Below are 27,860 nucleotides of genomic sequence, written 5' to 3'. Positions count from 1 at the left end.
GGAATAATAGTAAGACAATTTTAAAGAGGAGTTGCATTGTACTTTTTGAGGTGCTTATTGTTTGCTTCCCTAAATAGCTAAAACCCTGTGATGTACTAACAATTTTGTAGGCCTATATTTGATTTTTGGGCGTTGAACTGAACTGCTTATCATGAAAACATTACTTTTAATCCATTTTGGTATTCTGAACTTCTTATTCAAAGTAATACAAAAATTAGATATTGATTAGAGCTGTTATTTTAATGTAAAAACATGTAAAAGTAAAAGTTTAATTAATGGAATAAAAAGTATAGTGAGTGGCGCGGATTTGAACCAGGGACCCGCCACATGACTAGCAAGAACTCTTATCTCTGAGCTACGCCCTGCCGTAGCGACTATGCAATGGTTTACTTTAATTGAAAACCTACTTCTCCATTGCTTGTAACGGCGTTGCAATTATTTATTACATCAATAAACGTTTAGGATTATTATTCATGGTTTGTAGACTCAAAATTAGAATATCACCAAATGGTTTTTAACCCAAATATCCTTATGCATTCGAATATTTGAAAACATAGGTAAGGGTACTTGAAACCGTTCCAATAAACAAAATGTCCGTAGACGATTTAATTACATTCAAAATTTGAGCCTTCTTTTCTTTACTCATTGCAAGCTTAATTTTATATGTCAGAATAAAACAAAAACTATACAAATCACAGCGAATGCGGCAGCAACAGATCAACTTCCACCCAACTCTGTTGAGCGCCGCAACTAGGCCTACAACCGGCTAAACAATCACCGTGTTGATTGCAGCGACGCGACGCCGCGCCGCGCCGGCGTGTCGGCGGGCTCATTGATGAACATAAATAATAGAGGTTTGATAAATAATGTGTGATTGTTTAACTTATGTGTCTATATAGTTATTAATTAGAAGAAAACACTGCGTTTCTACAACTATTTACTTTTTGTATCAAATGAAAACAAAATTTAAACTCTTTATAAAGGGTTTGAAAACCCGTGATTGAGGTTAGAAATTTGTTTTGAAAGTTTACCTTGTAAAGTTGGTCACGTGACTAGTAGTTTTGGTCACGTGACTAGTAAATTACACTAGTATTTACCAGCGATATAAAAACGTTTATGAAACACAAATTAGTAGGACAGGTAAATACGGGACTAGTATTTACTAGACTAGTATTTTTATGAAACAGGGCCCTGGCCTTCCAAGATAGGTAAGTCCCATAAGCCAAATCAGGTTCAAACCACTTATGGTTTATACAGAAGATAAGAAAAAGAAAGTGTTTTCATTCGGGGCCTTCCCAGAAATCCAAATGAGACAAGTCTAATTGGGATGTCAATGAAATAACAGGATTCAATGAAATCACACATCCAGTTATCCTAATAATTATAAACTTTATTAACACTGAAATGGCCAGTACATATGTGCACTTCAAACGCAGAAGGCACAGTTTCACTAACAATGACTACACATAACTGAAGCACCTTCAACAGAAAACATCTGTGAGAGTATCATGTGTTATATAATTTTCAGACATTAACATTACATAACCTCACAACATTACAGTCTAAACGAATACATACAATAGGATATAACATTTGATTCTGCCACCAAGTAAGACAACCACAAGCCTAACTAATTTAAACACTTAAAACATCCTTAAAATGGAATAAAACAAGAAATTTGAATCAAAATTACTCATACTGGATTTTACTAACAAGAACAAAATGTTTTTTAAATGCAATCAACATTTAACAGCTATATTATAGAAACGGAAACAAGGTTTTCACAAACTATAACTCCACAAAAATTAAAAATAAGAGGAGGAAGTACAAAATACCATAGTTTATGACAGAAGCTTGTCCTTAATCATAGGGCTTTTAATAATTAGACCAGCTGTTTTATTAGTCAGGACCATTAATTATAAACGAAACAACTGATCTACACCAGCAACAAAGCGGTACGATCATCTTACTCTATTCCACACTCACCTTTCATGCATATTAAGCTTGAAATGCGTACACAAGTCTTTCCAAGTAAAATAAAAAGTTCCGATTAAATATTAAATGTAAAGTTAAACAAAAAACCATTATCGATGAGGTAGATCTAGCATTTAAGTGACATTGATATTTTGATTGCATACCGTTGTTTATTGTAAAACCAGGTAAAAACTAAGAAAAGGTTATAAAAATACATCTTTGATGCTAGCTGCAGTGACACATATGTCGAGTACAAAAATATTCCTACTGTATACTGTGTGCGGAAGGATCCCAGGATTTAAGGATCTACTTGTCCTTGACCTCTGGGTTGTCCTTGTAAATCCTCAGGTTGAGGGCGGTGGCGAGACCCAGCCAAGCGAGGTAAGGTAGCATGATGTAGCCGGCAGTGGGGTGGACCTTGTAGAAGAGGATGGTTGTTCCTACAGCAGCAATGTCCAGCAGTGTGATGTCAATCAGACCCTATAACAAAAGTTTTAACCAGTTACCAAATTATGTTGTAGAGAGAAGCAAACAGAACGCATGGATTTGACAAGACAAGATCAAATGGAATCACAGCAGCGATCCTATGTGAGGCCAGGGAGTGTTGAGCGAAGTCTAAATGTCGCAACGTCCAATGATATAAGTCAATGTCACGGCGTACAAAATATAATTTTTACCTTGCTTACAACGTCCAATATAAACTATTCGACTGTTACACGTAGTCAAAATCTCATCATGTCCAAGAGTAGGCCTACAGTAACTGAAAAAACATAATCTTTCTGTTTCTACAAGCTTTGGACGTCATGGCATTGGTCGTCGGTCAACAGCATACTTAATACTCTTAAAACCTTAACAAGAAGCTAAACAACATCATTTTTGAAGTTGGTTCAATAATGAGTATTATTGTATTTTTTTTGGCACCACACCCTCGAAAGCCGCTGCCAGTTGCACAACATCCAATAGCTCAGTGCTGTTGCAGAACGTCCAGAGCTCCTGCATATGGAACAAGGTTAGATTAGTTTAGCTTAAGTTAGGTTAGGGGTTAGTATGCACTACAGACGTTGAAACAATCCTCAGAGTGTGCAGGCGCTCTGGACGTCGTAGGACAGCGCTTACAGCTATTGGGCGTGGTGCAACTGCTACTATTTTAACAGTGTAAAATGGCCCTGTTTCTCGACCACCAATCGATATCCAAAGCTTGTAGAAATACTATGTTTATTACAGTTACTGTACTTTTGGACATGGTGAGATTTGGACGCCGTACAACAGCTCAAAAGTTATATTTCGGACGATGTGTCACTGACTTGTCTTTGGACGTCGTGCAATGCATCCAATAGCCACCAATCTGTTATAAAGAGTACAGATTCATGATAATCAATGGAAAATGGAAATCAATTATATACATCATAGGGTTGTTATGTAGCATAAGAACAATGAGTAAACAAACATGTTTTGCTACTGCAATAACCATACTATTTAATGGCAATTTAAGTTCCAGACTAACTTAATATACATATTGAAGTTTTAATTAACTAAGACGGTTTATTATAAATGTAATTCACAAGAATTTTGAAAAGTTGAATGTATGTGTATTTTAAGAATTAACTATTTACTTGTTAAAATTATCAACATATTCAAAATTAACTGCAGGAATATTGAAGACATTAAGTTTTAAACATCCCTAGGGATATAATTATAACATATGTAAAGGAAATGATTTTGAAATGATTTTTGTAGATTGATTTCATGAGATTGAACTGTGAATGTAACACGGTTAATTTTGAAGTGGCCTGAAAATCTGGCATTGACTAAATGATAACTTATCATATCACCTCAATACAGGCAACAATAGACAACACGATAAGATTACAATTTACTATTTAGTATTTTCTAAAAATGATTGTAACGGTGATTGGGGAAAAATGGCAAAATATCATAAAAATGTAATTTATTACTTAAATTAACGCACCCTAATGCAGTTATCAAGGTATCAAAGTAAATGAGTAGCCTACAGATGATAAATCATCAGATAATAAATCTTTACAACTTAATAATTGTGGATCACATAAGTTAGATCAATCTTTTGTTATCCCCCAATTCTTTATTTTGTTGAGGTGCATTGGTTATGTTTTAAACCAATCAAACACCCTCATTGTTAGTTTTCAATACATTTTTTAAAAACTACACTTTGTTAATTAAAAACCGTTTTAAGTCTGTAGTTTTTATCCTCTAAAAATAGATTGGTCTTTACTCAAAAAACATTTGTTTTTTTACACTTTTTTTCTTTTCAATGAGTGTTTGTTTAGTCAATTCATTTGGACTTTTTTATCACATTATTATGTAAGGTTATAAGCTTTGGTCAAACTGTAATGTGTTTGTGATAGCATATTTATACAGAGTGTCCTGTAAGTAAACAGCCCACTCTGGGAAATTGTGTTATGGGTCAAAACAAAATAAAACAAAAGTCAAGAATTTTTCCAATTGTTAGCAAGTTATTCCCTACTTATTGTTTTGTTTTTTGGTACCATTCCTTCTCTTTTCTTTAAAAAAAAGTTGGCTGTCTCTTTTAACCTTATTTGCTCGTCCACATCGACTAAATGCCCGTGCGTGGAACGTATCCAGCAAAGCAAGGGGTGAGCCGGTACAGTACGAAGATGAACTGTACTGATAAAAATGTTTGTGGCGGTGAACACGATCTGAACCCACAACATGGCTGCCTTGGGCCCGAAGCCCGCGACGCTACCAACTGACAAATCTAAAATCTGTCACTGACAAAGGTCCAAACAAGCTAGATTCTACAGCTAGCTGATTAACTATTCAGTTTTAATCTACAATCACAAGTACTTACCCCTTTGATGGATTTCTGACCAAAAAATATTGGTGACCAGGCGAAGTTCAAAGCCAGCTGCGTACCATAAGCTGCTAGTGTCAACTGGTTTGATCCTGCAGTATAAAAATGAGTGTTAGAATTTGATAAAGGCTAATCCAGGCCCGCGGTTTGCAAGTGATGCGCTGTAGACCGTAGAGAAAATTGCGCCCGTCTTCACCTAACCTTGTGGGGGAATTTGTCTCCTCCTTGCCCCCCAAAACAAACCTCTTGCACCCCAGAGCCCGTTTATTAAAGTGGCCCTGGGCTAGACATCATATTATTGCTTTCACATGCCTGATTTTCATAGGTAATTTGTTTCTCTGCTTGTCAACCATTTTGTAACCAGATGTATTAAAACTTTTTTTATGGTAGCATAGCCTAATGATGACTGATAGGTAAATATTGAAAATTGTATATAAATCGGCTACCTACTTTTGGTAATTTACAGATTACACTTGGTTACTTGGTACACTTGGAACATATAAACATTTTGTGTCAAAACAAGTAGCTAAGAGTAACCTATGGATAACAGCATCAGGTATTTAAATTGCTATAATGGCCTTTTGCTCTTTTCTGAATTATTCATTTTTAAGGATCAATAGGTTAAAAGAAGGGTGATTAATTGTTTGGTTTAAGCCCAAATATATTACTCTAATGAAACCCCAAGTGAGGCCTTAAATTTAATGAAACGTGATAGTAGGCCTACTCCTACTGCTGTACATGGTTGTTGTTACTGGGCTATGTCCACCACAAAATGCACAGTGCAGCAAAATTTGGAATTTGTAATTAAAAAGCCTGAATTATATTTTGTAGTTCTTAGTTTAGACGACCCACCACTAAATCCACCGCCTTCTTTCCAGACCAAGTAAGAAGCGTATCCCATTCCAGCGTAGAGAGATGTCCAGACGATAGGGAAGGCTAGCCTTGGGGGCTTCCAGTCAGGCTTTTTCAGAGACTGCAAGAACAAATTAGGTTATAGTACGAACCTTTAAAACTATCCTGTTGAGGCATAATTGAGGGTTGAATTGCTTAATAGACAAATATAGACACTTATAGCCTAAATATTAGAACATCAACTTGAAATTCAATGGAATGATTTTATCTTAATCAAATTATTATCAAACACTGACACAATTTTACCATAATTTATAAGGCTTTTAATTCTTCTCAACTTAAATACTAGTCTCCAGCTTTATGGTGTCAAATGTTGTTAACAAACAAAATTTTGGATGAGAGACAAATCTTTTGTCAGTGCAACCATGTGCCTCTTGCCTATGCATAAGGTAGACAACGAGATTCTAAGATTCCAATTCTAGATTTTAAGTTTCTCAAGACAACAAGATTGCCTGCGCATAAGATTACAACCTATTCTAAGTTACATTTCTTTTGTTCAACTGCAATTTACAGCACGTAAGACTGTAACTGCACTCTAAGAACATAATTTGTAACTTACTTAAATGCAAATAAACTTGTCTCACTTGGGACAAAGGATTAAATTCCAGATTTAACAATGCCAAATAAAAAAAATATAGCTTATCGCAAGGTACTAGCAGTGACTATTTGATAAAATAGTCAAATGTACTAGCCTATTATTAGCAGTGTTGGGAAGTAGCGCGCTACAAGTAGCGACGCTACAGTAGCGCGCTACTTTTTTTGTAGCGTTAGCTGTAGCTACGCTACTTTTAAGATTTTGTAGCTTTAGCTGTAGCTAGCTACATTTTTAAAGTAGTTGTAGCGGAATTTTAGCTACTTTTCTCGCTACATTAACATTGTTTGAGATAGTGATTTTTATCATAACCTCAACCTTACGTGAAACAACCTCTTTCTCAAACTGAGATTTTCAAAAAAAATTAGGCCTACTTTCTTGGCTTCACACAGCTGGTTGCAGCCGTTTCATTCCCTATTACAACGTTGTGTGGACATGGAGGCCATTAAATGAGTGTTATACACATTTTTGGCTCTCATTTCCTTAATTTTCTACTCTATGATTAGTGTCAGATAAATAAAATCGCTAGATGCAGATTGCAGACGACGTTTAAACGTTACCGGTGACAAGAGAAGCTATTAGAATGCTTGCAAGTGATAGACAGGGAAATTAGTAATAAATTTAGTTTCTTTATTATATCGTTAGTGTTTCAACTTGGGTTTTAATGGAAACCAACCCTAAACCTTAAAATAATGTAAAGCTGGTCTATCAACCTTTGCTTCAGCTGTTGATTGTGGTTCACCATCACAAGCCCTTCCTTGGTTAGATTACAAAGATTTTTCAAAGGTTTACTAAATTAACAAAGAGGAAATTACCTGATGAGATTTAAGATATGCCTAGACTACATGATAATTTTACTGAAAAAATCTCCATATAACATGAAACTTGCATTGAAAAAACAGCTCTTGTATAGGACTATTCCTAGGCTATACTATGGTTTAAGACGAATACCAAGTTCCAAGTTCAATTATTAGGAATATATCTGTTTAGTCCTTACAAGAACAAGCCTACTATACTTTATACTTACTTTATACTTTCTTATGAAATGGCGACCATACAATGTAGGTATTTTAAGCCAAGTATGAATGGAGATGAGTGTAAGATGAGTGGCGCGATCTTGTTACATAGCCAAGGCCTACATGTTATTTTTACTTTACAAATTTCAACATGTTTAAATTAAAAGCCGATTTCTGGATAAGTTGCTGAATGCTGTTTTCTGTACCAACTAGGTTGAAGCACAATTTGCCCTATGCATAATGACAATAAAGGACGATTTCTTGACTTGACATTGAAAAGTGTTATTCATAGAACAAGTAACTTATCACTATGGTTAAAAGTTATAGCAATGTCGTTTTTCACATTAAAAGTAAAGAAAGGCAATAAACTCCAATTTCAGTAGGCTAGGCTCTGTAACACAAAAAAGTATTTTTAAATAATCGTTTCGTTTTACACTTTATTGGTCTTAATTGTTGATATAAGACATCTATAAATGAATCTATATTAAAGAAATAATAAAATGAATGAGCTTTTAAAATATCGTTTGGTTGTATGTCCTTTGAACTTAATGAAATTTACAAATGAGATGCTTAAAAATAATGCAATATTTAAAATAAGTACTAAATATGATATGGGACACCCAACTATTTAGTTCTGTTGTTGTAATGTTAGGTTTATAATTCCAACAAATTAAATACAATCTATGAATAATTTGTTTTCCAAGTACTGTTAGATACAATACCGTACTGACATTTTTGTTTAAATGTTTGTTCAATAAAAAATGTAGTTGCAATTAATTTTACATTCACCTAATGTGCGTGGAATAAAAAGTAACGACTTTGGAAAAGTAGCTAAAATTGTAGCTGTAGCTACATTTCATTGTAGCTGTAGTTGTAGCTAGCTACTTTTTCGGAGCTGTAGCTGTAGCTGTAGCTAAGCTACTTTTTTGGAAATGTAGCAGTAGTTGTAGCTAGCTACATTTTAAAAGTAGCTTCCCCAACACTGATTATTAGTAGTATACAATATTAGTAGTACCCTACTGGAATCTTTTATGTTGCATGTGTTCTTGAGGAAATGATTTAACAGTAGTGAATTCTAATAGGCCTAGTGAGTAAAGTCATTGCCTATAGGCCTACACAGAATAGACTTCCCACCCAATGTAAAAATTTGAGCACAAAAAGCGCTCAAAAATGATGGTTGGGATGGTGTAATCTGTTGAAATAGTCTACCAACTATTGACAATATTCTGTGTCAAAGGAAAAATCAATCAGCTGTTTGCTATGATACTGCATTGATTTCAATTCATATTTTAACCCAATACACTAATACCCTCTGATAGATGGTCCTAAAAATCTATTTTCTTGGCTTCATATTTTTACATTGGATCGAAGGAAGGTCTACTTGGTGTAGCCTATAGTCAATGGTTAGGCCTAAGCTTATTTTTTATTCACCATCATTTTTTTAAAGTTCCTTCTATGAAAGTGAATTAACTTAGCCTACCAAAACATGCTAGGTGGTTAAATACTTACGTCATACCACGCTCCATAGTTCTCTCTGCCAAGGTACCCACTGAGATGTCCTCCAACGAGGGGCAGAGCCACCGCTCCAACTGCAGGCCATGAGATTGGTGATGAGGACATTATGCCGCTGAAACAAGAATTAAAGAATAGTTAGTAGTCTATTTAATTTGGTTATTATCATGATCATGGGGGGCACATGAACATTCACAATTGTAGGTATAAATAGGCCTAGTTTCATTTTTTATTTTATTTTACTGTATTTTCAGGCACGACTTTAACAGCTGACACTTGGGAACTGTCAAAACATGACTTGTTTGGCATTACCCTGCTCGGGTAATTTTCGTCTTGGGATGTTGCGGGTGGTACCACTGGATAGCCATTGATTTTATCTTCTTTGTGGTATTGATATTTAGAACGAAATATTGATTGCACAACGGGTACAATTTTATGAAAACAGCTGTTTTTGAAATTTGTAACAAATGGCCAACCAGCGTAAAACGCTAGTACGGAAAATACGAATTACATACAGTGTAAGTTATTATTACTAGTCATATAATATGTCACTTTGAAGAGGACGAAATGTAGCTTGTGATAGTGGCAGCCCTGCGCTCATGATTATTTTCGTTTTCTCTCAGTAAGACGACGAAAGTGCGTCACTACTGTCAAGGTCTCATACACAAAGTGCCTTGTATTCGCCATTTGTTGCCATTGCATGTTGTTGCCAGTGAGTTTGTTTTCGCTCTCGTTTTATCCGCGATTTATTACTAAATTCGTTATTATTTCTTATTGTCAGAGAAATGTGTGTGTGTCATATAACAGTAATCTTCATGCATTTTATTATGCATGAATATTTACTGAATAGTGTGAAATTGTGTTTATAAAAGGTTGTATTTTTCTTGAGGTTGAATTTTGCGGTTTTCGTTTATTATAACTTATTATTATGCCCCTAACACATACAAACAAAAATTGTTACCCAACATGTTATACATTTTTATGTAGGTAATTGAATACACTACAAGATGATTATGTCGGTTTGAAGTAAAAACATTTGGTGCAAAAGTTTTGTACTAGCCTAAATACTATGAATCTTTTCATCACTAAATCACTAAAATATAAAAACATTATTTTATTTACAAATAAAAATTATTTTTACCATAGGCCTAAACTTTACAACTTTTTAGGATTCCTTACTTCATTAGCTTTACAATAATGTATTAAGTTTACCTATATCATTATTAGTATACAAATACATCATATAACCAGTGTTGGGGAAGCTACAGTACTTTTAAAATGTAGCTAGCTACAACTACTGCTACATTTCCAAAAAAGTAGCTTAGCTACAGCTACATTTCCAAAAAAAGTAGCTTAGCTACAGCTACAGTTCCGAAAAAGTAGTTAACTACAAACAGCTACAGCTACAATGAAATGTAGCTATAGCTACAGTTTTAGCTACTTTTCCAAAAGATGTTACTTTTATTCCATACACATTAGGTAAATCTACATAAAACTAAAAATAAAACTACATAAACCTAAAAATAAGTTAGTTCGGTGTTCCATCATATTTAGAACCTATTTTTCAGCATCTTTATGTATATTTCATTAAGTTCAAAGGACATACAACCAAAATATATTTTAAAAGCCCATTTTATTTATTTAATGCACATTCATTTATAGACAAGTAGCCGGTATCCCTGGTTAGGATTGAGGGGAAACCCTCTCTCCGATGGGTTGCTTCGGCAGCCGGTGAGCCTGATGACCTTAAGTCATCCTCCCATGATGTGCCAAAGGTTGGTGCATTAGCTTCAGCCTACATCATGGGGCCCGGGTATGTTTAATTACAGGTACCGGGCTTGCAGTCAGGGAGCTTGCTCTTATGACAAAACGAAATGCGAAAATGCGAATGAACCACATCCATAACCTAGTCCGGCTTGGTTGGCAACAAATTATGCAAATGAGATGAGATGTAAAGGCACTGTTGTATTTCCGAATATTTGTATGTAGTGAGGTTTAAATGCATTGTTCGACCTAGCTAGATATCTACATCAAAGTAAAAACCCTTCCCCCCTTTTTAATACATGAACTGCCATTAATTCACCTACTGCACCAAACCATAGATTAAACCTTCTCCATGCATAATCTATTCCAAAACCTGGAACACAGCTCACATCCTCATCATCTACAAATGATTATTGAAAGTAGACCAAAAAAGCAAGTGCAAAAAACCTCTACAATAAATATAAGCTAACACAAAGAGGAATTGTTAAAACCCTTTGAGTGCCAACGTCCGGGGAACCGGACGTTTTTAAAACGAGCCAAAAGTGCCGACGTCCGGCCGACCGGACGTTTTAAGAACGAGCCAAAAGTGCCAACGTCCGGCTGACCGGACGTTTCGTAATGATCGAACAGTTGTCATAACAATCGAATGGATACTCGGATTCTTTTAATCCATATATTAACATTGAGTCGAAAGTTACTAGATGCGATACATCAATTTTCGTTGGTCGAAATATTGAAAATTCGATTTTTACGAAATTTTAACCTAAAAATCGCCAGATCGCGCTCGGCATTTTTAGCGCGACCTTCGGGAAAAATCATCGGCATTTTTTGAGCGTTACTTTTATTTCTCGCCTGGCACTCTAAGGGTTAAATCTGTTTCTTTGACATTGATAAATCCAACTGATTCTATAATATAAATTTTTTTAAGTGCTTAGTGCAAGCATAGATTTTTGAACAAAAAATTAAAAAAACATATCATAAATTCATAATTTTGTTCAAACTATAAAAAGCTTGCGATGCAGTGAAGAATAAATTTTAAAATCATAAATATTAATGTAAACGTTTAATTTTGACAGTTTCAGTAAATGCTCATAACACTTGACCTTTGAAATACAATTTTAAAATTAACAGCTGGTTCATTAAAAGTAGTGTAAAATTATGGGGAATGTTGCTGGAAGACAACAGTCCCGGAAGATCAAATAATTTATACCTGTGCCGCTAGGTCAAAAACTACAATGTTTGCAGTGTCTGTAGATCAAAAGTCCCAGTAAGTCAAATAATACAGTCCGAGCTAAAAACGTGGTCTATGTCAAAGCAATTGACTTATTGGGAATTTGACCTAATGCAGCAGCAGTTTTAATATAACGAAATACGGTAAAATACAAGTTCAGTTTCGCTGAGTCAACAGTGCCGGAAGATCAAAAGCAATAAAAGTGAACGTCGATTCAGTGTAAAGTAGACCTCCTGCAACGCTTACTACACTAACAAAACTCGCTTTTAGTTACTTCGTGTTTTGTCATAATTAGAATAGAGCTAAAATTATCATATTTGGTACATAGCTTATCTATTAATGCTTCTTGCCAACTGTTTGGTCAACACTGTAAATAGGTATAGCCTTTCGTCAAAATTTGTGGCATAAAATACCCGCAAGGACGATCTGAAAATTTCTGGTTATCATATACGTTTGTAAAAGGAGATCCATTTAATTGTAGAACTATTTTATGAGTTATAATGTAGTCTACATACAGTGTGTAAATTAAGTCTGGCACACATTTTTTATCTTTTTTTCTATAGTAGATAGAAGAAATCAATTTTCGGGACTGATTAATAACAAATATTAGGCACTTTTTACAAATTTTGAAAATAAAAATTCCCTTAAGGGCAAGGGATGGTGGGGGGTAACTAAAAATTTTCAAATGACAACCCTCATCTTGTGACCCCTCATTTTAAAGGTCATTGGAAGAAAAATCCAAAGATGTGTCTGAAAAAATTTTTTTTGCACCCTATCCAAGATGGTGGTTTAAAATGTACTTAGGGTTGAACGGGTAAATTAGGTATGGCACACATTTCTTATATTTTTTACTCTTTGTAGATAGAAGGAATTAATTTGCGGGACTGAGTAAGAACAAATGTTTGGCACTTTTTCATAATTTTGAAAAAAATTCCCCTTAAGGAAAAGGTGGGGGTGGGGGGTAACTAAAAATTTTCAAATGACAACCCCCATCTTTTGACCCCTTATTTTAAAGGTATTTGGAAGACAAATTTAACTATGTGTCTGAAATTTTTTTTTGCATCCTGTCTAATATGGCGGCCTAAAGTGTACTTAGGGTTGAACGGGTGAATTAAGTCTGAAACACATTAAATTTTTTTTAAGACACACGTTAAATTTGTCTTCCAAATACCTTTAAAATGAGGGGTCACAAGATGGGGGTTGTCATTTGAAAAATTTTAGTTACCACCCACCCCCTCCTTCTCTTTAAGGGGAATTTTTTTCAAAATTATTTCAAAAAGTGCCAAACATTTGTTCTTACTTAGTCCCGAAAATTAATTCCTTCTAATCTACAAAGAGTAAAAAAGATAAGAAATGTGTGCCATACCTAATTTACCCGTTCAACCCTAAGTACATTTTTAACCGCCATCTTGGATAGGGTGCAAAAAATTTTTTTCAGACACATCTTTGGATTTGTCTTCCAATGACCTTTAAAATTAGGGGTCACAAGATGGGGGTTGTCGTTTGAAAATTTTTAGTTACCCCCCACTCCCCCTTGCCCTTAAGGGAATTTTTATTTTCAAAATTTGTAAAAAGTGCCTAACATTTGTTATTAATCAGTCCCGCAAATTGATTTCTTCTATCTACTATAGAAAAAAAGATAAAAAATGTGTGCCAGACTTAATTTACACACTGTATAAACTGTATCAATGTATTACGCCTCGGAAGGGTTGAAACCTGTCCAAACTATCATATATATTATTAAAACGTAAATGGGGGTTTTTCACGATTCTGAATCAACCAGACGATGGGTTTTCATTAGTTTTGTGTTGAAAGAAAGACAATTTTGAGAACTAGGGAATTTCAAAGCTATAATTTAAAATTAGTGTCCCAGTTTTAGTTTTTAAAAAGTCTAGCAGCCGATGCTAACCTTCTCCAATAAGTCAATGCTTCTAGCTAGCTTTTAGTACAATATAATTTGCTTAACATAACAGCTGTAACATTCAGCATTTGTGACACAAATTCAGCATTTGGAAGAAAATTCAAATACATACTTATGGTTGGCTTATTTATACTATGTGTAATGCTGACCATTGATACATTTAATTCTTCGGTACGATGATGGCAGATTAATTAAATATGCATAGTAAAATACAGTAGTAGGATGTTCAAATTATTTTTTAAAGTATTCTTTGTAATCATCGATTTGTTTTAGTCCAATATAATTTGTTTTAACTAACAGCTGGTTGAATGTGCTATGTATACTTATAAAAGGCAAAGCCCTCACTGACACACTCACTCTCACTCACTCATCATCACTGATTCTCCCACTTCCCATTTACCTAGGAGGCTGAAATTTGATACACCGATTCTTTGGGCATTAAATAGGAAAACTGAGTAATTTTTATTATGATAGGGCATTCGAGCTTCGCCCCAGTGGCTCTGGAGTTTCCCATGTTAACCTTATGATTTTTCAAATTTAAAGGAATTAATGAATATTAACAGCTGTGTCAATTAAACAATTTATGACAACAGCTAATTTGCAACCAAAAGCTGAGTGAGCGTTTCGAACAAACTTCAACCTGGAGGCGAGTTAACCCCATGGCAAGTGAGCTCAGCGAACGAGCTCCAACCTAAAGGTGAGTGAGTGTAGCGAACGAACTTCAACCAGGACGTGATTGAGCCATGCGAACGAGCTCATCTTGAAAATTAATTAGTTAAACGGGGCAAAGCCAGCGGGTACAGCTAGTTATTCTATAGAATTATTAGGTTTTTAGCGAATTTCGCATATAGGGAATAAGCTATTACCGTAGTACTCATGGCAACACCTGGACCCGGGACCGATGTAATTGTTCGTTTTGAGTCCCTAGAGGCCAAAAACACCATCCGTTCAAATTCATATATATGTAAGTGTATAAGACATTTTGGGGACTTGACTTTTTCGGGCCTCAAGAATTTATACGAAAATACACTATTACAATATTTTGAGGACTTGAATTTCCGTATGTGTATAATACATTCTGGGCACTTGACTTTTTCGGGACTCGAGGACCTGTGCAAATTATTCCATTCCAAATGCAGCACGTTATCGATCTTCACCCTTGTGTGGGCCTCCCATTCACTGACGGAATGTCTCGTGGCGTATGACGACCGGATATAAATAGTCACTTTACACTCACTTTATCTCGTTATTTTTTCAGCATATTCGTTGACCCGTCTGCAGGTCTTATGTTGACGGGCTGTCAGAGCGTCTGTTGCAATAACTGGAATTCCTTATATATGTTTGCTGCTGATTACGGTGAAGTATTGTTAGAAATTCCACCTAATCTTTAAAGTTACCCATTAAATTCATAGAAATAATAATATTTAACTGTTTGACGAGTACCCCTATTGTATTCAAAATATTAAACAGCCCAACCCAATATTTAATACAAGCCAAAGGTGTCTTATAGATTCCGAGTAAATTATTATAAACTATCAAATGGAGCATGTAAAGTGCATTATAAATAATCAACAAACCCTTACATAATTGACTATTGATTCAGTTACTGATTCGGGAATTACAATTGCTGATGATAACTGAATGCTCTGAACTGAAGCAGTGTTCTTCTTTACTTCTTTACCTATAAAACACATGGGATACAGCCTTTCTTCACTGATCACGTAATGCGTGATTTTCTATAAAGTCTTGGAAAAATAAGGAAATAAGGAAAAATAGATAGAATACAGGTGTACTGTATGTGGTTTACACACAAATATTCATCAAACTGTGTGATAGTTTGTTATAGCAATGAACAATTTTAGAGTATCGTATTGTTTAAGTTGATGGAAAATCTCCGTTGATCCTCTTTTACAAGCAAACCAAAAAGATACAGTAGTCACCAGTCTACGCGACATATTCTAACCACAAAATTGTAATCGTATGATTCTATAAGCATTGGTAGGATTGAAAAGTACTACACAAACATTATTTCAAGGGTAATAACAGTCACAATTTCCGCTGACTTTAAAAGAGTCAACTAAACTATTATACTAATGGACACACAACTAAATGGAACAACTAATGGAAATTCTCACGATGTACATTCGTTCGATATAAGCATTGAGTATACACGCCAGTACATACGTGTATACCCAATGATATAAGCAACGGTTCTTGCAATTTATTGCTTATTGTTTTTTAGAGTTGTTTTCGGACTTGCTCTGTTTTCGGACTTACTCACACTCGTATAAGGTTTTCCACGTTTGTCATTGATAATGTAGCCATGTTGCTTTGAAATGGCGACCATACAAATGTATGCATTTTAAGCCAAGTATGAATGGAGATGAGTGTGGGATGAGTGGAGCGATCTTGTTGTCCTGTTTGTGACTAAGGCCGACATAATCCTTAGACACAGCTGTTAATTAATAGTGCATACAGTCAATAAATAGCAGCAGAGGTCAAGTTTGGTATCAAATTAAAGGTTTTATTCATAAAAATACATTGCCGCAAACCCAAACTCAAACAATGATGATGATAATAACGTTAATGATGTCGCTAAAAATTATCGTTTGAAATTTAACAGCTGAAAATAAGTGAAATAGAAAAAGGTTTTGGTTAAATCCATCAAATTGTAATTGGACACTAGTAAATACTAGTGCACTTGTTGCTACCTTCCCCCTTCGGTTTCATGTATTCCTCTCAATCAGTTCCAAAGGTTATGTTACCTAATTAATGTTAAATCCTCCTAGATTCAAACCTGAAACACCCAGATCGAAACTCGCCTGTCGTTATTTTACCATCGCCTTTTTTTTAAATATATTTTTCAAAAAAGAAAGATTATATTGATTTACTTTGGATTTTAAAAATGTTAACGCTGTATTTTGTTAAAGATTTATGGTGATACGTAAATATTGTGGTGTAGTAAAGTATATTATATTGTAGTTAAGTGTTAAATTTTGAAATTTTAGGGTGAATCGAGATGAATCTTTTTTTATAACATGGGTCTCTCCTACCTTAACATACATACCAAGTTTCATAAACATCAGTTGGAAAAGGGAAAAGATAAATATTTGTATGTAAAAAATACAAAATGGTGGATATCTGGTTAACGAAACGATTTCTGCAACGCGTCCAAATTATGCATATGGTCATATTATAAACAAATCTGCTGAGGGGACTTTAAAGGCCTCTAGGGCAGACCCCCTGGAAGGGAATTTACCTCGTTCCTCTTTTGATGGCTCATCTACAGACCAAGACCTTTCTTTAAAGTGCGTTCACACAGCCGTGGCACCTGAGGGATTAGGAGGCCCCAAGGGTTTCCATGGGGTGTCCTAATCCGTCAGGTGCCACGGCAGAGCGTACGGACTATAGAGACCCCTACCAAGTTTCTATGCCCAGCCGTTCTCTGAAATTAGCTGTGAGAAAAACCTGTTTTTCCTCCATAAGAATAACATGGGATGGGAATTTAAAGGCCACTGGGGCAGAGCCCCAAGGGAATTTACCACGTTTCTCTTTTGATGGCTCATATACAGACCAAGACCTTTCTTTGGAGACCCCTACCAAGTTTCTACGCCCAGCCGTTCTCTCAAATTAGCTGTCACAAAGAAAAACAGTTTCAAATTAATATCTATATATTAATTTGAAACTGTTTTTTTATTACAGTTATGAAACAAATTAATATATAGATGTCTTTTTATCAACTATTAAAAACAATAAAACTGTAAAACGATTATTTAAAAATAGTTTTTTGTGCTACAGAGCCTATCCTACTGAAATTGGAGTTCATTGCTGTTCTTTATTTTTAAAGGTAAATAATTTATTTTTGTAAAAAAATACAACCGACTTCAAACGCTCTAAAAAGAATGAAATAATTTCAATAAAGTAAACTTTTGTATTAGGCAAGCTCACGTATTTTAAGTCGGCGCGGCTCTATGATGATTTTTGATACAAAATTGAAAGAGGGTGTCCATATTGCAGGTGACTATCTATAACTAAAGTTGTTAATCTGCTTGTCTTTTTCATAGTTATGCGTTAAGTGTTATTTTATTACCGTAATCAGAGATCGGCATTATAGTGGTATTAACGAGCATCTTTAAAAAGATTATAACGCATTTAAATGTTTCTAACATGGAAAAGTAACGTTTTAATACCAAACTAGCTTCTTTTCCCTATCATAATACCAAACTAAATTATTTTCCTATTCATATAGAACATTTGTGTGTGTTATTTTCATAATGCATTTATTCTGAAGTAAACATAAAATACAAGAAAATATTTCCTTTAATATATAAACAAAACAGTTCAGTATGTTTTTGAATGAAAAAATAATTGTCTTTTCTTGATACATTGAAATGTCAGACATCATCGTTTCCTGCAATCAGTGTACTTCTACATTATAAAAAGAAATACAGTAACGTCTCAAGCCTTTTGGAACAATATGCACTAGAAAATCTCTCAAAAGTAGAAAATTGGTCGATAACACGTATAGTACCTTTGGAAAATATTATATGAAAGATTGGTTCAGCTTAAAGTGGTGTAAGTCATGTAGGGGGTTTTGTTTGCTCAAGATATAGCCTAGTCGAAATTGCAAATCACCTTCCTCTAGGACTTTCCGAAGCAGGCATAATAGTATTGATATGTTATAGTAACTGGGTAGAGAATATTAATAAACATTCCACATCTGCAAATGAAATATGTATATGAAAGATTGGTTCAGCTAAAAGTGGTGCAAGCCATGTAGGTGGTTTTGTCTGATCAAGATATAGCCTAGTCGAAATTGCAAATCATCTTCCTCTAGGACTTTCCAAAGCAGGCATAATAGTATTGATATGATATAGTAACTGGGTAGAGAATATCAATAAACATTCCACATCTGCAATTGCATGTTTAGTAATTAAAATATTTAACACTTTTTTACAATTGACGATTATGCACTGTCACTTGAACCACACGCGCCGACTTGAAATACGTGAGCTTGCCTAATACAAAAGTTTACTTTATTGAAATTATTTCATTCTTTTTAGAGCGTTTGAAGTCGGTTGTATTTTTTTACAAAAATAAATTATTTCATGATTTTTAGTGACTGTACAATTTTTTATATATTAATTACTTGAGGTTTTTTGATAAGCAAAAATGGTTGAAACAATCAAAAGTTCCACAGAACAATCATTATTTTAAAACTGCCTGAGTCACCTGTTCAGGTTACATAATCAAAGGGTATGAAAATAAACATTTTTAGATATTCCTTAAGAAAGAAAGAGTTGTCCATTACATTAGGCCTAATGAAAAAATAATTGTCTTTTCTTGATACATTGAAATGTCAGACATCATCGTTTCCTGCAATCAGTGTACTTCTACATTATAAAAAGAAATACAGCAACGTCTCAAGCCTTTTGGAACAATATGCACTAGAAAATCTCTCAAAAGTAGAAAATTGGTCGATAACACGTATAGTACCTTTCGAAAATATTATATGAAAGATTGGTTCAGCTAAAAGTGGTGTAAGTCATGTAGGGGGTTTGTTTGCTCAAGATATAGACTAGTCGAAATTGCAAATCACCTTCCTCTAGGACTTTCCGAAGCAGGCATAATAGTATTGATATGTTATAGTAACTGGGTAGAGAATATTAATAAACATTCCACATCTGCAAATGAAATATGTATATGAAAGATTGGTTCAGCTAAAAGTGGTGCAAGCCATGTAGGTGGTTTTGTCTGATCAAGATATATCCTAGTCGAAATTGCAAATCATCTTCCTCTAGGACTTTCCGAAGCAGGCATAATAGTATTGATATGATATAGTAACTGGGTAGAGAATATCAATAAACATTCCACATCTGGAAATTGCATGTTTAGTAATTAAAATATTTAACACTTTTTTACAATTGACGATTATGCACTGTCACACTTCTTAGGTCGTGTAAGGAATAATTGCATTTAATTTATATTTAGACCTGTTTTACGAATGCTTTGGTTTTCACAATACACCTTTATTTGTCAATATCATACAGCTATTCACTGAAACATATATGTTTTTTTAAGTCAGAATATTCAATACTAAAAACAGAATTTACTGTATACACAAATCAGATTTAAACGTTAAAATACATTTTTTATAGTAACCAAAACAAAATGCATGGCAAGAAATAGTTTATTGATCAATATGAAGCAACTGTTTCATGAAGAACTGTCTCTAGCTTCATTTAAATGGTTTCAACTAACAGCTGTAGGAATGTTATCATTATTTATTGCCTTCTCTGCACAAATGTAAACAATCTGCAAAAATGTAAACAAAATAAATAGTGAATATTTAAGGTTTTCAGAATTTTTCACCGAAACAAATATTATACTTAAACATAATATATAAGGTACCAAATAGAAACTCTCCTGGTTATTTTGGTGGTGGAACCACACTGATCGGTAAAAGAATCACAGAGAAATTGGTGAACATACATAGAAAAAAAAAACATCGCCACAAACAAATTGAGAACCTCCTCCTTTTTTGGTAGTGGGGAAGTCGGTTAAAAAGACATTGCTTTACCTTTTAACCATAGTGTTATGTTACTCTTGTTCTATGAATAACACTTTTCAATGTCAAGAAATCGTCCTTTGTCATTATGCATAGGTCAAATTGTGCTTCAACAAACGTTGGTGTAGAAAACAGTATTCAGCAACCTATCCTGAAATCTTCTTTTTAATTTAAACACGTTGAAAAATTTTAAAGTAAAAATAACATCTAGGCCTACACGGCTTTTTAACGAGTTAGCTATAGTAGGCTTGTTCTTACAAGGACTAAACACTAAACAGATATATTCCTATTAATTGAACTTGTTATTCATATTAATCCAATAGAATAGCCTAGGAATTCTTGACAAGAGCTGTTAGCAGGAGCAATCTATGGTATTTTTTACATGGTACAATGTAAGTTTCATGTTAGGCTATATGGAGATTTTTTCGTTACAATTGTTATGTAGTCTAGGTATTTCTTAAATATCATCAGCTAATTTCCTCTTAGTTAACTTAGTAAACCTTTGAAAAATCTCCGTAATGCAACCAAGGAAGGGCTTGTGATCATGAACCACAATCAACAGCTGAAGCAAAGGTTGATAGAGCTTTCTCATTATTTTAAGGTTTAGTGATGGTTTCCATTAAAACCCAAGTTGAAACTATCGATTAATAAAGAAACTAAATTGAAAACTATATAATTTCCCTGTCAATCACTTGCAAGCATTCAATAGCTTCTCTTGTCACCGGTTAAAGTTTAAACATCGTCTGCATCTAGCGATTTTATTTTATCTGACAGTAATCATAGAGTAGCAAATGAAGGAAATGAGAGCCAAAAATGGGAATAACACTCAGATAATGGCCTCTATGACCACGCAACGTTGTAATAGACTGCGACCAATTGTATGAAGCCAAGAAAGTGGGCCTAATTTTCTTTAAAATCTCAGTTTGAAAGAGGTTGTTCCACGTAAGGTTGTGATAAAAATCACTATCTCAATTAATGTTAATGTGGCGAGAAAAATAGCTAGAATTCCGCTACAACTACTTTAAAAATGTAGCTAGCTACAGCTACAAAATCTTAAAAGTAACTTAGCGTAGCTAAAAAATGTAGCGCGCTACTGTAGCGCACTACTTCCCAACACTGCATATAACTTTTTACAACACAAACCAACACTGTAGAGTTTTCAATATTTTCGGTTCTCCGTTTGATATTAGCCTATATTTCGCCCCAAAAACTTATAAAGACAAAATATTTTCCTAACATGTTACGCCTATACATTTCTATGTAGGGAATTAGATTGTCTACAAAATGTAGGCTACATAAATTTCCAATAGGCAATAAATCTGTAGAAAAAATTTTACCGAGGCTGCTTAAAAAATAAAAAAAAATCCTTTTGAAAAAAAATCCAGCAATGGATTTTTTTGAGTGGAGCACTACTTTTTGCCAACTTTACCCCCCCCCCCCCCAACTTACCCCCGAGGTACGAATATTGATAGGCTACTGTCGTGTCCGTAAAGGTGTCCTCTATCTCGTGACACTCTCGGTAATAACCTACGCGGCTGTATTTTTCCGTAAAATGGCCAGCAAAAGATTTTATCGACTTATTGCTGACATTAACCCCCCAGGTACATGATATTGATACTGTCATGTCCGTTAATGTGTCCTCTATCTGTTGACACTCTTGGTAATAACCTACGAGGCCGTATTTTTCCGCTAAACGGCCAGCAATAGATTTTATTGACTTATTGCTGACTTTACCCCCCCCCCCTAACATACCCCTCAGGTACTTGATATCAATACTGTCGTGTCTGTTAATATGTCCTCTATCAGCTGACACTCGGTAATAACCTACGCGGCCGTAGTTTTCCGCAAAACGGCCAGCAATAGATTTTATCGGGCGCGCACATTACTTATTGCTGGAGTTATTGCCAGGTTCACATCAACCTCTGATCGTGGTGTAGGCCTCATTTGGAATTGTTTTTATTTTCATTTCTTACAATTAATAGCCTCACTTACCTACATCATGCTTTTATGAGAGGTATGCGGAAAATCCAAAAACTACAAAGGTAAAACTTCCCTCACCTGGAATCCTATTTTTTTTTAAGTTTTAAAATGTATAACTTACATTGATATGCTAACTAGCTAAAAAAATGTTACATCTTTATACAACTTGTTCTAAATTATGATACTAGTATAGCCTATAGGGCCAACTGGGCCCTGACTTGGAGTAAAATTGAATCCTTAAATGCCCTTCAGGTGGATGGTGTTCACGTTCACAGTTAGTCTTATTTCACTAGGCTCATTTGTTTTATTCAAATGGGATTGCATAGGTAAGGTTGCCAAATTAATACAAAACACAAAAGTATTCCTAGAACACAGTACTTACAAAGTTGTATAACAGCTAGATCTAAAAAGAATTAATCAGTTCTCGAGGTATTGCAATTGCCATGTAAGTGAATGAAGAGTTGCGTAACTAAGTCCCAAAATAAAAAAAATTAGCAACTCCCGGCTCCCGCAAGGAATTAATGACAGAATCGCCAAACTAGTAAACTAAAAGTGCAGGTGGAGGTGCGCTTGCTTGCTTACCTTCTTGCTTTATTATTTTGATAACTTTGACGAGAGTAGTTTATGAACTAGGCTACACAGTTGACTCTACCAACACCTCAAAGTAACACAACACAACCACAACAACAACACACTTAGGGATGTTGCGATACTATCGATACCAGTAGGTATCGATACTTTTATTGCGATACCGCTGGTATCGTATCGGTATCGGTTGTTCCGATATTTACTTGGTATCAATACCAAGAGGCCAGTATCGTATCGTAAGTATCGGAAGGTAATTTCTGACAAATCTGAGTAAAATGGCCACGCTCGTGCCTTCTGAGCGGGTATTTTCCAAGGCTGGAGCAACAGTGACCCAAAAAAGAAACAAACTTTAACCCAATTAATTTTTTTTTATCTAGCTTGTCTGATATGTGGTTTGAGTAAATAAATTATGATTCACTATTCATTCATAGCATAGCACTTTACATAACTATAAGTAAAACCATTGACTATAGATACCTACAGACGTATATTTAGTCAAGAATACAACTTAAGGGTTTGGGTGCAGAGTTTTTTTTATTACAAGTCAATGTTAGCAACGTTGTGTTAGGCAAATAAAATGAAACCGTCGACTATTTAACATCAAATAAATAAACTAAAAAGATGGCACTTAAAGTTTAACAAAATAAACGTTTTTTTATTTAGGCTATTGGTAAACACGAATAGGCTATGTTACGTTGGTAATTTAAACATTGTCTATTGAAAAGATAAATTATATAGGCCTAGAACATAAGGTAAGATTAGGCCTACTTGAACGTTTACTTGAAGGTAAAATTGAAAACAAAGGTTAGCTATGTTTGGTTAATTTTATCGTTTTAATATTTCGGTAGTGTTTAGCAGCTTGAATTCGAATCCTATATTGGCTGCACTGTACTGGAATCAGAATATGACGTCACTGGTATCGAATGGATACGATACTGACGGTATCGATACTTTAGTTCCGATACTGAGCCGGTATCGATACTTTTTTGCGATACGGTATCGATACCAAATATCGGATAGACAGTGGTATCGCAACATCCCTAAACACACTTAAACAAAACAACTGACTTCTTCCTTCACTGATAAGATGAAGAAGAAGAAGTGGACAGACGACATCGCAAATATTAGACTGTGATCATTGATTATTAGGCTCCACCACTGTAATAACATATACCTAAGGGAGTATGTTTTATCTATGCATATACCTAGGCCTACTGTAATTCTATTTTGAATTTCCTTCTAGATCCGCTTTAAAAATTAGAGAGTTTTAATATATATGAGGTTACATTACCTTAATAGCCAAGTGATCCATGTAGTCCAAATCTAGGATTACGTACGTTTCGACGTCAATGCTTCAAAACTTTTTTAAACCATAAGGGTCACGTCATAGTCTTTCCGACACACACAAACGAAACAATAACGGACAACGCATTGACGTCGAAACGTACGTAATCCTAGATTTGGACTACATGGATCACTTGGCGATTAAGGTAATGTAACCTCATATATATTATATCTCAGTGATTCAGAAAAACAACATACAACATAGAGAGTTTTGATCAGGGGTTTCAGATTTTTGGTTTGATTAAGTAAGAAATAAAGCCAAAGGCTATAGCAAAAAAATGGCAAACAAATCAAACAAAGGCCCAACGATTATTTCCTTTGTAGGACCAACAAATACAAGTTTCCGTTGGGCCAACGTTGGCAAGGAGTTAAAATTTCCTCCAACCGTTTCCCAGCCGTGCAACCATTTCCCAACCGTGCCGACCATTTCCCTAAGTTTGGCCAACAATGTGTGCTACTTGAGTATGCATTTAAGTACATACCCCTAGAGGAACCGTTTTGCTTATTTTAACCCAATAAACCATTATGAAGTTTAGTGACGGACTTTACACCCCAGACACCCGACACCCTGTATTGTAACAATTGACAGTGGCATATGACAACAATTTCTACAATGATGATAGCTGATAAAAAATCTCCTAAAGTGCACAGTAAAATGTTACAATAGTAGGTTTGTTTATGCCAATGGTGCAAAATTAGTTTGTTAACTACTAACATGATATTGTGTTGCCGATATTTATTGAATATTTCATCAATATTTAAACTAAAGTTGATAACAACATTTTTCTATAGATATTGTTCAATATTGGAAAGGAATTAAAACAATATTGTTTGAATATTACCTTAACAATTTTGTTTTACAATATTGAACAATATTGGAAACATATTTAAACAATATTGTTTTAATATTGAAGAAATCAACATTGTTGTAAATATTGGACAGAATTGTTTCAATATTGGACAAAATTGTTTCAAAATAGTGTAAATATTTTTTTGCTACTAGGGTGGGATGAAATCACCCTTTTTCTTCAAGGCCATGCTATCCCTCTTGAAGAGCGAATCACATCGGGAATTACTTGACACAAAACTAATGTATAGCACAGTGTTTCAAGTACTTAAATATATTGAAAAAATTGTCCCGTGGGTATAAAGGAGCTCACCCATCCCTTATTTTACAAATATATGAAGGTCTTAGACCTCAGCTTGAATATGCAAACTTTCTATTTGGACACATGTAGCTACAAATACATTAAATAAGCTTGACTTAATCCAAAACCAATCACTACTGAGGATCGCAATTAAAGCATACAAAACTACTGTACTCCAATCATAGCCCTCTTAGCCCTTAACTCTGATACCGCATCAATTCCTCCAAGCATTAGAAGGAAAATGATAACAGAAAGATTAACATACAAAATACTGACTGGTTATACGACCATCTAGCGTTTCAGCACATTATGTATTTGCACACTATGGTTGTTAATCTACGATGTTGGGTGCGCAAAAAACACTATAATATGTATAAACTACTGACTTAATAATAAACATATGATACCCAACCTCTTCTATATCTCTGATAACATATAGACATCAATAGCCTAAGCAAGCCATTAGTTATGCTACATTGAAAATGGAGAAATTGAAGAGCAAACGAAAAACATCAACATTAATATGTCGAAACACCAACATTTAAAACAATTGCCTATAAGAACTACAGTACATCCAAATTTTTACAGATGGCTCAAAAACTACCCATGGAACTGGTGCTATTCCCATAAAATAAGTTGACAGAGTATGACTAAGCATATAGCGCAGAACTATAAACATATACCACACAAACATATATATATACACTATATACAAAGGCATCACATTTTGTGAAAATTCTCTCAAAAATAAAGAAATCATTGTTATTTTTTCAAATTCACAATCTGCAATAAAATCTGTCAAAGTTTAAGCATTCAAATGAAGTTGTCGACAAAATGTTATCTGAATTAGACAAAAGCTCGAAGTTCTATGCACTTCATTGGGTTCCAGGACATTATTCAGACATTGCTATCAATGAAATAGCTGACAGATTAGCAAGAGAAGCTATATTAGTGATGGAGAAGTTGTAGACATACTGTACACATCCCCTTCTCAGACTACAACAAATAGAGAATTCTACAATGATGTAATTACAAACTCAACAGGATGGAAATAACGAATAAATGCAAACTTAGATTAGGCCATGCCAGAATGAATAAGTCATCTCCATTCTATAAGAACATGTTCTTTATCTTTACCCCACTTTGCTTGAAATGCACTCAAGGAGAAGATGAATCATTGCAGCATCTATTTTGGTACTGCCCAAATTATAATTATTTCAGAGAAAAACATCTTAAAGGAAAAGAAACATAGGTATAGAAAGTATAGAAACAACCTACAGTACAAGAAGCCCTGAAATCTGGAAATGATCATATTAACAAGGAAATAAACAATTATTTGAAGGAAATAGGAAAACAAATTTAGAAGAACAAAGAAACAAACACAATTAGAATCACATTTATGTTGTCCAGTCTTGGGTTTCTTAATCCGTGGCCCTCCTCCCCTATTCTGGGTAGTTGAAGGTGTGCCTGATGGGCCCCTGGCAAAGAAGATCACCTATCTCTGCCATCCTAAAGAATCCCTTGAACCTTTAGATAATCCTATCTTTAATACATAATTAGGTACATTAACACAAACTAGAACAATATCAACATGAAACATTGACTGTGCACATTTATGTTTAATAAAAAATCTTTGTAAACTAACAAAAATAACCTTAATTGCAGGATGAATTGGAAGTAAAAAGCAACCACAACTCGGTGTACATCGAGGCTTCCTGGTCTAAACCTAAGCCACCGTCGTGAAGTTAGCGGCTCTTTTCATCGGCGCTTTTTCGGTTTGTAATAGATGTGGGTTGGTACGCCTGCGGACGCCACAAAAGTGTTTTGCAGGGATGTCGGAAACACAAATCAATGACAATACGATGCGAAATGATGTTTTTATATTTATATAATGTCAATAATACATTGATAAAACGTGTATACAAGTTAAAACTAATTAATTGACGTATTTTAAAAGGCATATTTGAGACCGTACTGTACATTATACGTAGCTAAGGCTTAACATAACGCGAACAATTAAAACTCCGAACATAAAAAGTGCATAATCTTTTTTCCCAAGCCCATCACATCAACTTTGAGCTATTCTAATGGTAATACACAATGTGTAGAATACTCAGTATAAATATGATTGAGGCAGTCCAGTGAATTACGAAGCTATAAGGCAAAATCTATATGGTTGATAGGAACTCGCATAAGGAAAAAGTGCACAATCTTTTTCCTAAGCCCATCACATCAACTTTGATGTATTCTAATGGTAATATACAATGTGTAGAATACTCAGTATACATATGATTGAGGCAGTCCAGTGAATTACGAAGCTATATGGCAAAATGTATATGGTTGATAGGAACTCGCATCAGGAAAAGTGCACAATCATTTTCCTAAGCCCATCACATCAACTTTGATGTATTCTATTGGTAATATACAATATGTAGAATACTCAGTATAAATATGATTGA

At 34.6% G+C, this 27,860-nt stretch overlaps 1 protein-coding gene across 2 annotated transcripts; it reads right to left on the bottom strand.

Moving 5' to 3' along the window:
* Window positions 1-1,369: 1,369 nt before the first annotated feature.
* On the bottom strand, window positions 1,370-23,017 carry LOC128983254 (translocator protein-like). Of its 2 annotated transcripts, none has more exons than XM_054402488.1 (5): window positions 22,904-23,017; window positions 8,855-8,972; window positions 5,678-5,798; window positions 4,823-4,917; window positions 1,370-2,454 (listed from the first exon to the last, which is right to left on the bottom strand). In XM_054402488.1, the coding sequence occupies exons 2-5, from the start codon at window positions 8,963-8,965 to the stop codon at window positions 2,281-2,283; spliced, it is 501 nt and encodes a 166-aa protein (XP_054258463.1). In that variant the 5' UTR covers window positions 8,966-8,972; window positions 22,904-23,017; the 3' UTR covers window positions 1,370-2,280. The 2 variants fall into 2 exon arrangements, with proteins under 2 accessions (XP_054258463.1, XP_054258465.1); XM_054402490.1 differs by lacking the exon at window positions 22,904-23,017 and adding an exon at window positions 22,704-22,841.
* Window positions 23,018-27,860: the final 4,843 nt, after the last annotated feature.

The sequence above is a fragment of the Macrosteles quadrilineatus genome, unplaced genomic scaffold (assembly GCF_028750875.1).
Source record: "Macrosteles quadrilineatus isolate MER2022 unplaced genomic scaffold, UCM_ALF_1.0 Scaffold_1__1_contigs__length_201487025, whole genome shotgun sequence".
NCBI classification, from domain to species: domain Eukaryota; kingdom Metazoa; phylum Arthropoda; class Insecta; order Hemiptera; family Cicadellidae; genus Macrosteles; species Macrosteles quadrilineatus.
The sequence above is the reverse complement of the archived record's forward strand: the minus strand, read 5'-3'. Positions and strand labels throughout refer to the sequence as shown.